Here is a 16,969-nt window from a genome sequence, read left to right on the forward strand (position 1 = left end):
CAGGTACCGATACAAAGCTTGCATTTCACGTTCCTACCGGACTCATGCAGACATGTAACATACAGCGCTTCTCTCCTTCGGGCGGTATGTGAAGGCCACTGCCAAACGCTAACTGCCAAACGCTAACTTTCAACGACGAACCCCGATTCTGAAAATGTTCAACCAAGCAAAGTCTTCAAACTAAGCCATAAACAATATTGCACATGAATCCTTGTTAGGAGTGTAAGCATGCTGAAGTTTCTGGAACACACTCCAGAATGGTGACTTACTGGGTGGGGGCTTGCAGGAATAATGCACAGAGCGGTAAGAAAGTCTAAGCTCTTTTTCTATTTAAATATTTACTTCAAATAAGGTTGATCTTCCCATTGGGTCAAAACTAGCAGCCACTAACTGAAGGCTTGCAGACATTACTCCTGCCAGCATGTCCCACTGCCTACCAGATGACAATCTTCAGCCCCTGCACACTTCATACGATGCTAATGAGTACGCTGCCTCGTCAATAAAATTCGAGTTTAGTGGAGATCAGCAGGAAAAGTGTCTTCCTTCAGCTGCTTGGCTCAGGATGCTGCCCTGCTGTAGTTAGAGCTCAGAGATGCTACAGAGACTTCAAGTGCCAATCTTTTTTTATTAGATAACGTGACCTAGGCAAGGCCAGTGGGGTGTAGAGGGTTCATACTAAAAATCCAGAGCCCAAACAAATCAACTGGTCATGCATCCTTTAAGGGTCTATCAATTGTTTAGGATCAACTGTGGATGACGTTACTGTACATACACCACTGTTTGGAGAAGCTAGGCCGCACAGAGTTGGCTGCAGCCCCACCGGAAAGAAGTGGCTCAAATGCAAGCGCGTGCAGGAACGTGCGTCACAGTCAGGCACTCACTTGCAGAGTTCAAGATGAAAAGCCAGCCCAGTGTTTTACCATTTATTTGTCTTTTGAATGCGGATCGAGGAGAGTGCGCCACTTGGTTTTAAAGTTTACTTTAAAAAAAAAAAAGAGCACCCCTAGGGTACACAAACATTGGCATGCCTTGCTGCAGGGAAAGCAAGTGAGGAAACACTTCGAAAAGTAACTGAGGTCAGAGATAAAAGGTGTTCCCCATGCAATGAGTGAGAGAGTGGAGGCGGTGTTTACCACTGAAATAGGTCATGCAGGCTTAGTGCATTTAGAGACACTGCTGTGGGCCAGTCCCAAAAAAGCGAACAAAACAGTTGCGTGCAGTGTACCTGTTACATACACAGTGCTCTTCTCTGATATGCCCCCTCCCATCATCTCTATGACCATCTGCACAGATCCAGGGGAAGGGAGATTTTCTCCACATCCAAAATGGATGCAGCAGTTTAACCACACAGCCCCTGGCCTAATTATTCCTGGGCGCCAGTCTCTGGGAGGGAAGGGAGCTCGGAGCGTGCCCTGTCAGAGTATTGAGCTGGCACTGCCTATGCCCTGGCACACAGGGAGCTTCAGTAAAGTTAAAGGGTGCGAGAAAGAACAGAGAGAAAGGATCACAGGCAATGACGCACTGCGTGCTGACTGGATTTGGCCGCCATATTGGTTTTATGAGGCACGTGCTATGTTCGGGTGAGTGGTTAGGGGAAGACAGACGGCAGGGCTGAGACCACTGCCATAGCAGGGTGGCACTGTGAGGGCAGGAGTACTGGCACTTGTATTCATAGGCCCCAAAACTGGCACTTCTGCAGGGCTGTAATACTTGTAAACATGCAGCACCAGGACGTCTTCACAGCCACTGTCAGGAGCCCCTGGACATCATCTGTTTGGCCCTTTGTCCCTTTATTTACCAAAGTATGATCTGCCTTGGCAATAACCACAGGCCAAAGAAGCTCCACGTCACCCTCCTAATGAATGAAGGCGCCCATTGTTTCCATACATAGAAAGTACAGCTCTGTGGTGGAAAATAGCAACACGGTGCATTGTAGTGATGGAAGGGTCAGGTCTAAAAGAAGCAAAGGTGGGCCTCAGAAACACTGCATGCTGGAAACTAATACCTGCAAAGATTGAGGGGCACGAGGCCTGGTGATTTCAGCCCACCACACACTGCTATTGTGATTGGGATGCAGACCCCTAAGTTTGCCTGCTTGACTTAAACCAGCTGGTTTGAAGGTTGACCTTGGTTTGTTATAATCCTCTCCAGAGCCCATAGTCTTTCTCCTCCCTTGCTTTGGCTTCAGTAGTACGGACCGCAACAGTACTCCGCAGCATTCGCACCACTAACAGGCGCAGCCACTCTGTGACGAGGGGGGGTTCTCGCTGAGGACCGTGCTCTTGTTGTTGCTGGTGGGTGAAGGGTGGCCATCCAGGCTCTCGTTCATCTTCTCGCAGATGATGTCCACCAGGCGCTCAAAGACTTGCTTGACGTTGATGTTTTCCTTGGCACTCGCTTCGAAAAATTCAAAACCTTCAAGAAAAGGAAAGAAAAGTCATAAATATCTCTATGTGAGTGGCAGGGATTAGACAATTTAATCCTTCTCACATAGTTCAGAAACAATTCCTCATCCGTATGATTCTCTCGGCCCCTTGCCTTTCCCTTTTTTGGTTTCGCCTGCACAGCGCTTGCTCTGTGCTTGAGAAATCTATTGTTTTTAATATAAACTTAAAAGGAACTTACATCCTGCCTCCTCTCTTTCCTGGCTTCTCACTGGTTCCTGTGCGTGCCACTTACCTTTCCTCCATTTCTATTGGCTGGAGCATATTTTCCTGCATTTACCAATGCTTGTTCCTCATCTGCTTCGCTTATCAGTTTCCCGGTGCCAAAATACTGTTAACATCTGTTAACATCCCCTTTGATGGAACTATATTTTCATAAAGTTTTGCCTTTTACACTTGCAGCATATTTTTATAACAATTTATGCCTTTCCCTTTTTAGGTTTCGCCTGCACAGCGCTTGCTCTGTGCTTGAAAAATCTATTGTTTTTAATATAAACTTAAAAGGAACTTACATCCTGCCTCCTCTCTTTCCTGGCTTCTCACTGGTTCCTGTGCGTGCCACTTACCTTTCCTCCATTTCTATTGGCTGGAGCATATTTTCCTGCATTTACCAATGCTTGTTCCTCATCTGCTTCGCTTATCAGTTTCCCGGCGCCAAAATACTGTTAACATCCCCTTTGATGGAACTATATTTTCATAAAGTTTTGCCTTTTACACTTGCAGCATATTTTTATAACAATTTATTGTAAAGGACGGTTAAATCCTTTCGCATTTTTGATGCAAACTCCTCCAAATGGAAAGAAAACAAGCATTTACAATGCAATGGTCTCGGAATTATTAAAGGTAGAGCTATTGGCATTGCTCATGACATTTTAAAACAAGCATTTACAATGCAACGGTCTCGGCATTGCAAAAGTTAGAGCCCCCACTTCAAACGTGGACATAGCAACGCGACACGTGCTTATTGGTAGGGTGACCAGAATGTTAAAGACAAATCCCTGACATCTGCCGGGACAGCTGGTGGAAAACGGGGACAGTCCTGGCAAATCCGGGACGCATGGGCACCCTATTATTGGCCAATATATCTGAAGAATACACACTTTGTAGCATGTGAAAAGCGCACTAGAAGGCTTCCCCGCCCTCGTGTGTCTGCTTTAGGCAAAGGCGAGGACAAGGATAGGTTACACGAGAGGTTGAGACTAAGAGGGAGAGAAACGGAATCATTAGGTGTGTTTACGTGAGAGAGAACCAGAGGGCGGGGGATGGGAGACAAATTAAGAAGGGGCGAAGAGAATACGAGTAGGAGAAAGAGGGGCAAAGTGAAACATAACAGGGACGAAGAGAGGGGGGCATGGGAGAGAATGAGGAAGCCAGCACGGAGGCATAAGCATAACGAGGGACAGCGGGAGAGAAAAGTGAGGAATAGAAAGTGTTACAAAAAAGTGGAAACAAATTAAAGGGGCAAAGAGAGCGAGATAGAGGAGCGGGAAAATGAGTTAGATAGAGACAGACGAAACAGAGAAGAAAAGAGGGCGCTAAAGAAAAGGATTCAGTGAGAAAACGGGGGGGGGCGAGCAGTACGATACAGACAGAATACGAGATAAAGATAGAACAGTGACAGAATGATCGACAGCCATCTAGTTATCTAAGCCACCTTTACAACATGACCATATCATGTGTATCCCCCTGAAAGTTTCTAGCTCGGCCAGCTGGATAAATAAGAACAATACAGTTGTGTGAAGGGTAAGTTATGTTTTTTTTTGTGGAAGCACCTGGGCGGAGCACGGTCTCTCCAGTGATGCTCAAATAGTTGTTAGGTGACGGCTGCACTGACAAGCCAGACCACAAAAAGGAAGTTGGGTAGTAATCTGTGTTGTCTTTGAGTGACTATGGGTTCCTTCATTTGGCAGGAGCGAATCTTGAAGTTGGAGAAATAATAGCCCGTATTGGAAAGTGAATATGTTTGTGGTAAGACATATCCATAATGTAGTGTGATAAGGACCGAGGGGAGGAGGGGTTCCTATAAGTAGGTCATATTTTACCTTAAAGTAGATGCAAACGATTTCCTTTAGGAGGGAAGGATATAGATAAAGAGGTAAGTGCCCTTGATTCGATTTCATTACCCTTCGGAGCGGGTTACACAGATGGGGGCGCAAGGGTCACAGAGAGCGAGCCTGCCCTACCTTAAGGTTGTTATGGTTGTTATGGTTCCGATAAACAGATAAGCGCGAACATGTCCATTTACAAAACTGTCCCAGTCTGCCTGAAAACACTTCGGAATGCAAGTTCCTAATTCGAGCAGAAAGTCTCCTGAAGTAAGAAATACCAATATCTTAGTTGGCAGGATGAAATGATTTTATAGTGCCAAGTAATTTCATCGCATTAGTGCGCTTTTTAGTTTGTGACTCGTCTCAAGTAAAATCCTCATATCGGTGCTCTTTTAGTTTGTGACTTTTGAAGCCGTGAGTGCAGTGCAGTTTAAGGAGGTGCCTGGCAAATGTGTCTGTCGTCCTTTCAAGGGCCAAACGAATCCACGGTTTATCCGAAATAATTTGAGAGCAGCAAGCAGGCTCTGTGTCCTCGGTGCTTATCCCTGCATTCTGCTGGACGCAGCTCAGTGACCTCGCTTGTGTGTGTGCTTCCCAGGAGACAGCGCCTGGCCGCAGCGCTCGTTCGCGTGCGCGTGTCAGTTTGGAATTGCCTCCAAGGCGATGCGCGCGGCCAGGATTGTCTCCTGGGAAGGAGACACGGCCACAATAAGTTCTCGGCGGAGACGCGCTTCCGCGCGTTTCAGCCGAGCCCTAAAAAAACAATAGGAAAGCATTAGATAGTAGTAGAGAGTATTCCCGGACACAGAGCCACGCACACACACACACAGACAGAGCCACGCACACACACACAGACAGACGGCTCTGTCTGTGTGTGTGCGTGGCTCTGTCTGTGTGTGTGTGCGCGTGGTTCTGTCTGTGTGTGAGTGTGCGTGGCTTTGTCTGTGTGTGTGTGTGCGTGGCTCTGTCTGTGTGTGTGTGTGTGTGCGTGGCTCTGTGTGTGTGTGCGCGGCTCTGTCTGTGTGTTTGTGCGCGGCTCTGTGTGTGTGTGTGTGCACGGCTCTGTCTGTGTGTGTGTGTGTGTGTGCGCGGCTCTGTGTCCGTGAATACTCTCTACTACTCTCTAATGCTCACCTATTGCCATTGTAAATGACAATACCATTTATTTATGTTTTTAAAAGAAAAAATGAAAAAAATGTCATGAGCAATGCCAATAGTTCTACCTTTAATAATGCCGAGACCATTGCATTGTAAATGCTTGTTTATATGTTTTAAAAACCAAACCATAAATAAAAATAATGTCATGAGCAATGCCAATAGCTCTAACTTTAACAATGCCGAGACCATTGCATTGTAAATGCTTGTTTAAAGGAGGCCTCGAAACGTGTCTCTATCGGTCTCTGTTTTGTCCCCTGGCACAGGCGGTCTGTTTTTTTCCGGACTGCAGTGACAGCAGGCACATGGATGTGCGCCAACTAACAGCGCTCACTTCTCAGTAGTGGAGAAGTTACAGCATGACATCATGCCAGGTGAGCGTTGTAGGGGAAGGGGAGTCCTTTATAGAGTTATTTTCTTTCTGGACTTAAAGACTCAGGAGCAACAACATTGTCGTGACGTCACCAGGTCTGTAAGTGGAAGCTTTTTCAATATTATATACAAGCCATAGTTGCTGATTATTTATGTTTTGCAACTAAAAACCACTGACAAAGCCAATAGTCCTGGCTTCTTGTCGATATGATGTTACTTGTTGTATCATATATCTGGATGCAATTACAGAAGCAGCAAAATACAAGTCGGGCGGCACACTATGCTAAGTACAGATTTTTAGCATACATGTTTAAGCCACGCCCCTAATTACATTTTCCACGTCCCTTTGAGAGACCTCCAGTTTTTTCATCCCACTTAAAGCCCTGGAAAAGGCAACCGTGCTACACGGACAGCAGGAATGTTTCACTGCTTGCTTTTCAGTCAAGGTTTATTTATATCTACACTCTGCTGACCTCGTGGTGTGTCTAGGGACCAATAGGCGACAAGCTAGTGTCTTTGTTGTTACTTTTGTGTGTTCAATTCCGAAAAAGACAAAACGCAAAATAAGCAAATGCTGCAGTTTTTGTTTTCGGCTGCTGTGTTCTTGAAATTGAAGCAGTGTCAGCACATGCATCGGCTTCTCATAAGAAGGGGAGTTTGGAATCACCGAGCAGTGACAGAGTGAGCAAAAGGGACTCAGCGATATTTTGTGGCAGGCTGGTAGGGCCGGGGTGGAGTCAGGCAGATATTAGTCTGAGCATCTGAATAGTAGTGCCTGCAATGCCTGCTTGTAGGAAGGGATCGTTCAGGCCACAGATATGCTGATATTCAAGGGTGCTTGTGCCAGTGTCCACTTCCACAGGCCAAGAGAAGAACGGGGGGGGTGCATGCCAAGCGAGGCCAGGACACGCATCACAAAGATGCATCTCTTTCCTTCTTTAATGCACACTGATTTTAATAAGTATCTCTGGCCCCTCTCCCGAAAGGGGTTGGAGAATCTGCTGCCAGGACAGACCCGGTAGTCGAGCTGGACACGGTCTTTAATCCTGCCTTCCACTCTCCAACGCATAGTGTGATCCTGGGCCAGGTGCCGCATGATGAATTAGGGAACGAGCTGCTGCAGGACAGGCAAAGGGCAGCCGGGGTGGGGAGAAGGGGGAGGGCTGCAGCAGACGGGGAGCGGTTACGGATGCAACAGTCATAGAGCCAGTAAATGCATCAATAGGAGACATTAGATCCCGCTACCAAATGTGGCATACGCACGAGTAAGGGAAAGGGCACTGGGCTGCAGGTCCATGCTTATCTGAGCCTGTCCGTGCAGCAGGGATACATACGATTCTTACTAAGCTGAACACTAGCCTATGTGCACTTGTCCCCGAACTCTCTTAAAAGTGAAACAAAGAGCCCTGCCCGGGCTCTCTGTCCGCGGCACTGGAGAAAGCCTCACACTTTGTTTCTGGTTTGTCAATCCTCGGAAACCGTAAAAACAAGCACCAGCGGCGCCAAGAGAGCGAACTGCAAGCAGCGGGAGGGGGGGGGGAACAAACACACGGACAGCGGGAGGGGGGCGGGAAAAAGACACGGCACATTGAGGAGGGGAGGACAAAAGGGGAGAGGTAAAATAAAACAAAGACAGACCATGTGTAACGCGGGCGCACGGTCCTAGACGGGCTAGCTGACAACAACAAAAAAATAAAATGGTGGCCGCAAAGCTTCCGAAAATTTCGGATTCGGGGGCGTGTTTAGGCGTTCTGAGTGACGGATGATGTCACAGGGCGAAAGAACGCCAAAAACACGCCCCCGAATCCGAAAGAGATGGAGCTTCTTTCGAGGGACGCCTCTCTCCTCTAATGGCTGGCCTCCGTTTAGGAAGCCAGCCAATGGAGGAGAGACGAGGAGAGAGGCGGGTTTAAGCACCCTCACTGAAAGACAATAATTCTCCGACTTCCGGCTGGCAAGCCAGCCTTCGGTCCTCGACCTAAAAAGATATACCTTTGGTAACAATATTTCTAGAGCAATAGCTCTTCGGCACCACCAGGTGGCTCAATGCTGCCACTACGCCTACTAGACTTGACAACATTTGTTAACTTATGGCAAGTGTTCACATGGAACTCATTTTCAGTTACATTTCCATATTATCACCCCCCAAAAAATGTGGAGATTTAATCAAGAAAGTATATGCAGAGCACATCTGTCTCAAGTGGGTTTATGACACAGCAAAAATTAGCCTGAACAAATGATTTTCCTTTAACTCAATTCAGCCGAATCAAGTATTTATTTTGTAATAAATACAAAAAGTATATTTCCACATATATTTATTAACTTTTTCATTACGACACTTAGATTTTGTGAGGGGTTATTTTTAAGAAGAGAAGAAGAGAGCAGTCAAAGAACCCAAGTGAAGAAACCCATAACCTAAGTGTGTGTGACAATAAAGTGACTTGGAATTTAAAAAAGCACAGTAATTTCAATGGGGGGAAGAACATGCCTTTTGACAACTTTCCCTTTTTGGCAAAAAAGCACACTCGGCCCTGGAACGGTTTAAAGACAGCAGGACCACAGCACACTCCTTGGTTCCGTCTGCCCTGTCTAGACAATTGCACCAGCTATTTCACACTCTCTGGGACTATGAAAGTGTTTTCCAGTACCTACAATGCCAGTGCACACCACCAACCCAGCAGACCCCTCCGCCTCCCCTAGCTGCTGCAACCAAAGAAACCTTTAGCTGCTCAGGCATCCTGATGGAGGCAGGATCCATAATTTCCTCCAAGGGTGGCATGCAATTACTTCAGATAAGTGGGCCCTCCAAATTATTCATCAGGGCTACATACTCTCATTTCTTTCCACCCCACAGCACCTTCCTCAACTATCAGGGTGTCTGATGGAGGACTATCTGTCTATCTTGAAGCGAAAAGTACAGGCCCTTCTGGGCCAAAAGAGCCATAGAGAGGATTCCAGCATTAGAGGTAGGAACTTGGTGTTACTCCAGTTACTTCCTGGCACTGAACAATTTTAGAACTGTGCCCTATGAACACCTTCCTGTGAATGGACAAATTCAAAATGCTCACACTAGCCCAGATCCTGTATGCCCTGGAGAATTAATGTTAGCGTTGGACCTGCAGGATGCTTATTTCCACATCCCTGTCCTGCAGGCCAACATGCACTATCTGCAGTTATAGGAGCAGGAGCATTTCAGTATGCAGTGCTCCCTTTTGGCCTCAACAGTGATGGCCCGTCCAGAGGAGCATTTTGCCCGCTCGGTCCTGCAGAGCTTGTTCATAGAGCCACCACTTGGGAAGTACTGCTTTTATATATATATATATATTCACAAGACGAGGAATCTGCAGTTAGAAGTAGCCATTAGAAGAACAAGTAACTTATCTTCAGTATGCTCTTTCTGGTGGATACTCTATCCAACCGCATACTCCTCACTGACCCTCCCACCTCCTAGTTTCTGTGATCTAAACTCTATTGCATCATAAAATATACCAAGTTTAGAGACCTGCACACTGGTCGTGCCAATCTGCTGATAGACTTTGCTTTTGAGGGAGTGGACAGTCTAGAAAGCAACTTATGTCAGCGTAAACGGGTGGTGTTTCTATGCGGCTCCATTTGTTACTTCCAGAGCAGAATGATGTTGGCATGGAGCGGCATGTTGTGCAGGAGTACTGCTGTAAAGTTCTCAGATACTATCTGACACCTGAGGAATATTCACATGGTGAGGAATCTGCAGTTACTAGAGTATCCTCCAGAAAGAGTGTTACTGAAGGTAAGTAACTTGTCCATTTATGACTATCTCAGTATCTCAGTGAAGATGACACAATTGTTCACATTGTCCTAAAGATGCATCGTGTGGTTGTTTGCCCATATGGCAAGACTGTGAACTGTTGTTTCTGGGAGCCTACTATGAACCTCATGTAATGTCTGTGGGTGGACAAAGGTGACATGGAGATCTAAGCACACCAACCAATCCCGCACATTCAGGGCCAGCAAGAAGTAGTTCAAGGACAACCTCTTGAACCTGTCCTGCCACATGGAAAAGCTCAGAAGGCCGAGATCCAGGATGGATGTCAGACATTTGTCCTTCTAAGGAATCAAGAAGTAAAATGGAGCAGCCTTCTCTGTCCCTTTCAACCAGAGGCACCATCTCCTTGTTCAGAAGGGAAAGAATGTTCATCTCCAAAAATGAGCCATGTGCCAGAGAGCACAACTTTGTGGAAGGGGGGCGATCTGGTGCCAGTGCCAAAAAGGGTAGGGCATAGCAATTGTGGATTAGCTTGGTGAGCTAGTGATATATTGAAATTGTTTCCCAAATAATGGAAAAGTGGGGGAAACTCCACCGCCCACTGGAAAATGATGGTGACAGCACTCTCTAGATCCACCCCTTCCCTGAATGGAGCAGTATATTTGTTTTGGGTCGGCTGAGAAGGTTGTGTCTGCTTGGATTGCATAGCCCTGGAATAGCAACACACATTTCCTGTCCTGTTGGTGGAAGTGTCCTGCTGAGGAGGCTATGCCCTGAGAGTAAATCCTAGCTCTGCTGTTCATGAATTGTTCCCTGAAGAAGTCGATCTTCTTTACAAACAGCTGCTCGCCTTTGAAGGGCATGTCCATAGGGGTTGCCTTGACTTCTCATTAGCCAATTGAATGCATCCAAGTGTGTTGCAGCATGACGACTGGACCCATAAATGACCCATGGTGTTCGGAGAGTCCTGACTGCACTTCAACATCAGTTTAGAGGCACCCTAACCGTTGCTGACCAGTAATGAATGGCTTTGTCATGTGGTCTGGTAGGCTGATGACTCAAAATGTTGTTAAGTCCTATAGAATGTGATGGTACTTGCCCAGGAGATAGGTGGTGTGTGCTGAGCAGAGGGCGAGACTCCAAGAAGTAAAGAATTTAGAACCCAGAGAGTCCAGTTTTTCCAAATCTATACATGGAGGTGCGACGGGAAAGGCATTTGTGTTCAGTTATGAGAAAGGCGCTTGCACTACGAGACTTTACTGTGAAGCATGAAAGGGAGTACATTGTGGGTCAGTCAGGGCAGCTCTATGACATCCGTCTCTTTTCCTGTGAACTGCTGGGCCCAAAAGGGATACTTCCCATGCAGCCTCGAAAGACGAATTTATGACGTTACTACGCATACATTCACCATGCATGGCTTTACAACGCAGCCATTGCAACGACTGCGGTGTTACCACACGTGCCATTACATCGCATGTCGTAACAACGACTTGCTGTAGGGGGCGCGATGGACTTAGGAATAGTATTAATTAGTGCAACAGCAGGGAAAGTGTTGGATTTAAAATCCAACACATTCCCTGGTGTTGGACGCCTCCTACAGCAAGTTGTTGTTGCAGCATATATGTTATCCTAGCTCTTTGGCATTCATATTTGTTAATTTTTGGCATGAGGGTTGCTTATTGTGTGAGCTGTAGGTATTGAATGTATGTGTATTTGTGATTTAGGTTTGTTTGTACACTGAGGGCAGCTGCCTGTTGTAAGGATTGTCCCAGACCACTTGTTTCCAGACACAAGCCAGCAACAGTGTTATAGTGGGGAAGGAGATTATTAGCCCTGAGTCGCCATCTTCTATTCAGCCATAATCTTGATCAAGCATTGAGACAGTGTTGAGGTCGAGCAACTCGGATGAAAGCTATTTTTTCATCCCTGAGAATCTCTGAGCCCTAGGAAAGTGTTCTGCCAAAGGTTTCTCAACAAAACATGCCTTTCCTTTTCCCATCACTAGACTGATAACATCAACTGATTTCAATGGCTACAAGATCAGGAAAGTAGTTGGCTCCGGGGGCAACATATGTGTCAGCGATAAAAGCGGCTCCGAACGAACATTAGTCAGTGGCTTGGAAGGCTTTGATTTTGTTCTCATCTAGCCTGAGGAAGCGCAGCCTCTGGAGGTGTAAATGTTAGAGCCACTGGAGTCACCAAACCTGCAGCAAAGTGATCACCTTTGGGGATTGGTCCAGAGTGTGCAGCAGCCAGCCTAAAGGAATCCAGCAGAGACTGACGAAGGAGGTGGGAACTCTTTTCGATGTGGGCATCTTACCCAATCATGAAAAAGAGTCTAGCCACAGGGTATTGTGTTGAGACTCTGAATGGTCCTGGGAGTGGGACCCTTTCCTTGAGGAAGAAGGTGACTTCTTTCCTTTGGCTTTTTTTAATTTGTTTTATGATAAGATCTTTTCAGGTAGTGTCACCTGTCAGCAGGATCACATGAAGTAGATGGGGATCGCTCTGGCATATTCTTGCGGATCTTGGCCAAAAATGGTTTGGCCTTTAGCTTCCTGGTGGCACTTCTGTGCGTCAAAGTGCAAAGCTGCAGGCCGCAGTGTCATGTCTGAAGCCTACACACTACATGCGGAGACCCCTGGGTCCAGCACAGACGTATTCTTTGGGGATCTGTGACAAGGTTAAAGGCCTGACATTTTTGGAGGAGACATTTGAGCTAGTTGCTGTCAAAATGCTGAGGAATTATATTGGTGAAACATCGAGACCTCGTGATCTGCATTGATGAGAAGTGGGAAACGGAAACAGACACCAACAGGGTGGGTGGCACCTTATATACTCTGATGTCGTCTCATATCCCACAGGTGAAGTCCTGGTTGAATCTGCATGATGTCACCTCGCACTACTGCTTGAGAAATGTTTTCTGAACAGACAGGCGCCTGGAAGGATATTCATAAGTTGAGGAACTTGCAGGAAGATGTATCTATCAGAAATAGTGATGACCGAATGAATATAGTGAACAAGGAACATTGATGAATCTGAAAAGCATGCACAGGTCAACACAAGCAGCATTCATCACAGGGAACTGATAAATGACTTTTCATCTCCAACGCACTACTGCTGTAATCTATGCAAATTCTGTATCCAGGCTGAAATAAAACCTATTTGAGTCTACCTACTTCCAGCGGTTATGGCTGCCCCAGGAAAAGATTATTGTCAATTTCTAAGGTGCTCCTCCATCTAGTTTAAAACATACATATCCCTCACACTGTAGCGGGTAACAAAGAAAGACCATACATGCCTTGTATAAATGGGAGTTGAACCATGTTGTAACGTTTTATTTGATGAGCTGGTCGTGAGATTTAGGCAAGCGGGTAAAAAGGTTACACTTCTGGTGTTGCTGCACATTGTTGAGTGTGAACAACCATTGCCTTGTGAAAAGTTGTTATAAAATGCCAGCGAGAGGCCGTCAAGTTTAACCTAGGACAACCTGCCGTAAACAACTGCGTGCGTTTCAGGTGCGGAGTTCTGACCATTGTTAGCTCCTTGTGCCACAACATACTTGGATGGCATGGGATTTCTCAAAGAGGACTCCACCCACCAAATGAATGGGGCTCTGAATAGAAGTCAGTGCCGGTTCAAGATGCACCGACATTTTCAAGACATGGGCAGTTCTCCTATGATTCAACATACCTTGCAGAATAACGCAGCGGGATCAATGTCTTCTTTGTACAAACGAAAGGGACTGACCCCAATATCTTCTGGGTTAAAAGAAGGGGGCCAAAGGAGAGATCAGACCCATTCTCATTCTGAAAATCACAAACTTAAGAAGTTTGGAATGCGGGTTATACGTCAGGTTTTTCCCCAACTACAACAGAGAGAATTGATGTGTGCCATGGATCTCAGATGGCTCCTTTCACATGCTTACTGCAAAACACACTGCTCACTCCTGAGATTTGTTGTATAGGATAAGCTGACACTAAATCAAGTGTAACCCAAAGGACAACATGAGGCAATTGCACTCTATCAGCATTTGTCCTCAGATCCCATTGTGGTGGTGTTCTCATTAATGGGATGTAGGGCCCTCTTGGAGAACCTCAGATACAAGGTTCTTGATCTCACATCACTCTGCCGGACCTTAGGGTAGTGCTTCATAGTAATTTCTTCCATCAAATAGGACATGTGCTTCTTGGTTCAGACTATACCACTACAGTGTACTATCTGAGAAGCAATTAGGAACAACGTTGGGGGAACTGCTTGGAGGTGCCAAACTGTGTGAGACAACTGGTAGCCAGAAGCCTCGAAATTATTAGTTTATTCTGCAGGACTCTCCAACCTCAACCAAAAATTTGTCAGAAGTCACAAAGTGCAAACTGATTACCTTCGGGAACGGAGATTTTTCTAAATGGATCTCCATGCCACCACAAACAAAGGCAGAAGCCAGATTTCACATCAGTCAGGGATGAAGGGCAGAGCTCACTCGATTAGCAGGTCGGAGAAATGTATCAACAATTTTCTTCTGAATCTGTGAATCCTCTTAGTACCTATCAAGTGGACATACTCAAGAACCAAGACAAATATAATGGCACATGAATGTTTGCAACAGCAGTGGTTTCCAGCACCACTTCAGACGCTGGAGAGAACACTACAAGAGACAGTTGTGGAGGCTGAATGTCCTGTCCAGGTATTCACCCTACCATCATCCAGTGTGAACCCTAAATTCCTCCAGCATTGACATTTAAATCTCTTGCAGGCATTCACGAACATTCTAAAAGAGTTGAAGAATCCTTCATTTATAGAATCCCATGTCTTCAGCTGGAAAAAAAGTGTGCATCTAGTGTAAACAGAAAAATATCAATCCACCTACGTGCCTGCTTCATTTCATAAAATATGATTTGCAGTTCACCATCAGCACGGTACATCTCACTGGGCTTACAGTCTAAACTGGATGTCCTTCCCATGAGGCCTTTTTCACCATCCCAGTTATCAACCATTTCTTGGATGGCAATTACAAAGTATTCCCTAAAGGAAGAAAAACAATGGGTAGGAATAGGCGATTGCCAGTGGTTAGACTATTTCCAAGCATTCCTCCCATCACCGTTTGTGTGTTAGAAGGCAGCCACCTCCATGGTAACTCAGTGTAGTCCTCACAACCTTTAGGGAATCACGTGTCATGGAGGTATCCTTCCTATCTTCGATTACTTCTGCTCGAAGAGTACGTGAAATCCAGACATTATGGTCCCAAGAGCAGTATTCGTTGTTTCATAAAAATCAAGAAGTCGTGAGACTTCATCCAATCTTCTCAGGGGGTCTCAGATTTTTAGATAGATCGATTAACATCCGTGCCCATTTCTTCAAAAATGGTTTCTCTCCAGTGGAGAGATATTTCCACATGCTAGACAACCGAATCATGCATTTTCACCTGGACATCGCTAGGGATTTCAGACAGCCGGAGCAATTTAATTATGAGCCCGTACATAAAGGAAAGTTTCTAGACTGCTTCCTCTTTAGTTTTATAGTATCAGATCCCTAGCAAGTCTTTTACAGGGTCAAAAAACAATGACCATTCTTCATGTAAAAAGCTGTCATTACAACTCTTCTAAGCAATTATTTGATCTCAGATATTTTGAAGCTGGTATCCTGAAGATGGTCACTTTGCCAGGCCTTATAGTCTGGATAAGGGACTTTGAGTACACAGAAGTAGGCCAAGTTTCCTTATGGAATAATTTCGAATTAATTAGTCCTGCATTCTGTAATGCCACTGAGATGTTTTTCTACCCCTCTCTCAAGGGATGGGCTTGCTATTCTATTTAACGTTTATGAAAGAAGATCTCATGGTGCAGGAGGAAAAGATACTTGCTTGTAATCCTCGTTCTCAATCATGGGAATCGTCATTGAAGTCAATAAGACACCTTCCTTTCCGCCGACATTATTAGGATTGTATCAACTTAAGTTCAATATTCACACTGACCTGATGTAGCTGCCATAACATGGCATGATGGAATAGCCAGGAATAGCTCCTGCTCAGCTACTTAGTTCACCTAGTGCCTTTTTTCAATATCATAATTGGTTCTCTGCAAGTTTAGTAAACAAAAAACCCTAACAAAGTGTCATGCATGGGTGGACATATTTTTTTGTATAAGGCTTTTTGAAAGTAAAGTGTTCTCTTTTGTGAAAAAGCTCTGGATTCACCGGCCCTGGAACTTTCAAAGATTCTCATGCTTGATTTACTAACAGTTATTGGCTGGAAATACGTTGTAATCAATGCTAACATAGCAGTATTTATACACACAACAACAACACTAAAAAAGCAATAGATAATCTTAATCTGTCCACCTCATTTTCTGATGGGGAACAACCTTTATAACGCAACTTTTAGCACGCAGTGCTATTACAACGCAGACTTTAAAACGAAAACCATTACAACGCATTACACTGGGGGGCGCTCTAGGATAGGGAATAGTTTTAATTTACTATCCAACACCTTCCCTAGTGTCCACGGGGACTGGTGTTGGAATAGTAAATTAAACTATTCACTATCCAGCACCCCCCAGTGTAATGCGTTGTAATGGAATGCGTTTTAAAACTTGCGTTGTTACAGCATGCGTGGTAAAAGCATGCGTTGTAACAACGTACATCCTTTTCTGATTTATGCTCTAACTACATTTTGCTAGTATTTGTTTCGAGTCAGGCAACCGTCCAGGCATAACTGCTGAATGTTGTTTTATGTTTATTAAAGAAAAGATTTTTTTTTTTAAATAAACTGTCTAAAAAGGTGGAAAGACAAGGAGATATACTTCTCTCAAACTGCCACATTTCTCTACAAATCTCTACTTGTTTTTTTATTCCTACTTTGTGGGCACCACCCTACATTTTTTAACACAGGGGGGACATCAGCTGTTTCTTCGTGCTTTCTGTTGTGTCCTGTTGTCCACAGAATGGCTTAGAAGATTTTGAAATGTCTCTCTTCAAGATTTATGCTGCTTGTAGTAAATACCAATTAGGAGATCAGATTGTCTCAAGAGCACTTCCCTTGGAACTTATAAGGATCCTCCTAAAAAAAGGATATTCAGAAAAACCTAATAGTTTAGAGTTGAAGTGAGAAGCTGAAAAGCGCAAAAGAGAAGGCGCCTAAGGTGCAGTGAGGTCGAGGATTTTATTCCCGATTCTCCCTTGTCTTAAACAATTCAATTATGGATAATAGT

The 16,969-nt window shown here is 45.2% G+C and overlaps 1 protein-coding gene across 2 annotated transcripts in view; it reads right to left on the reverse strand.

The window, feature by feature from the left end:
- Nucleotides 1–605: 605 nt before the first annotated feature.
- RAB3D (RAB3D, member RAS oncogene family) overlaps nucleotides 606–16,969 on the reverse strand; it is a 219,476-nt gene continuing 203,112 nt past the window's right edge. Inside the window, exon 5 of one of the 2 annotated variants that reach the window (XM_078684168.1) lies at nucleotides 606–2,415. In XM_078684168.1, the coding sequence (XP_078540294.1) occupies nucleotides 2,228–2,415 (188 nt within the window). In that variant the 3' untranslated portion in view covers nucleotides 606–2,227. The remainder of the gene's footprint in view (nucleotides 2,416–16,969) is intronic. The other variant, XM_078684167.1, reaches the window with a different exon arrangement.

Source organism: Lissotriton helveticus, chromosome 1_1 (genome assembly GCF_964261635.1).
Source record: "Lissotriton helveticus chromosome 1_1, aLisHel1.1, whole genome shotgun sequence".
Lineage (NCBI taxonomy): Eukaryota > Metazoa > Chordata > Amphibia > Caudata > Salamandridae > Lissotriton > Lissotriton helveticus.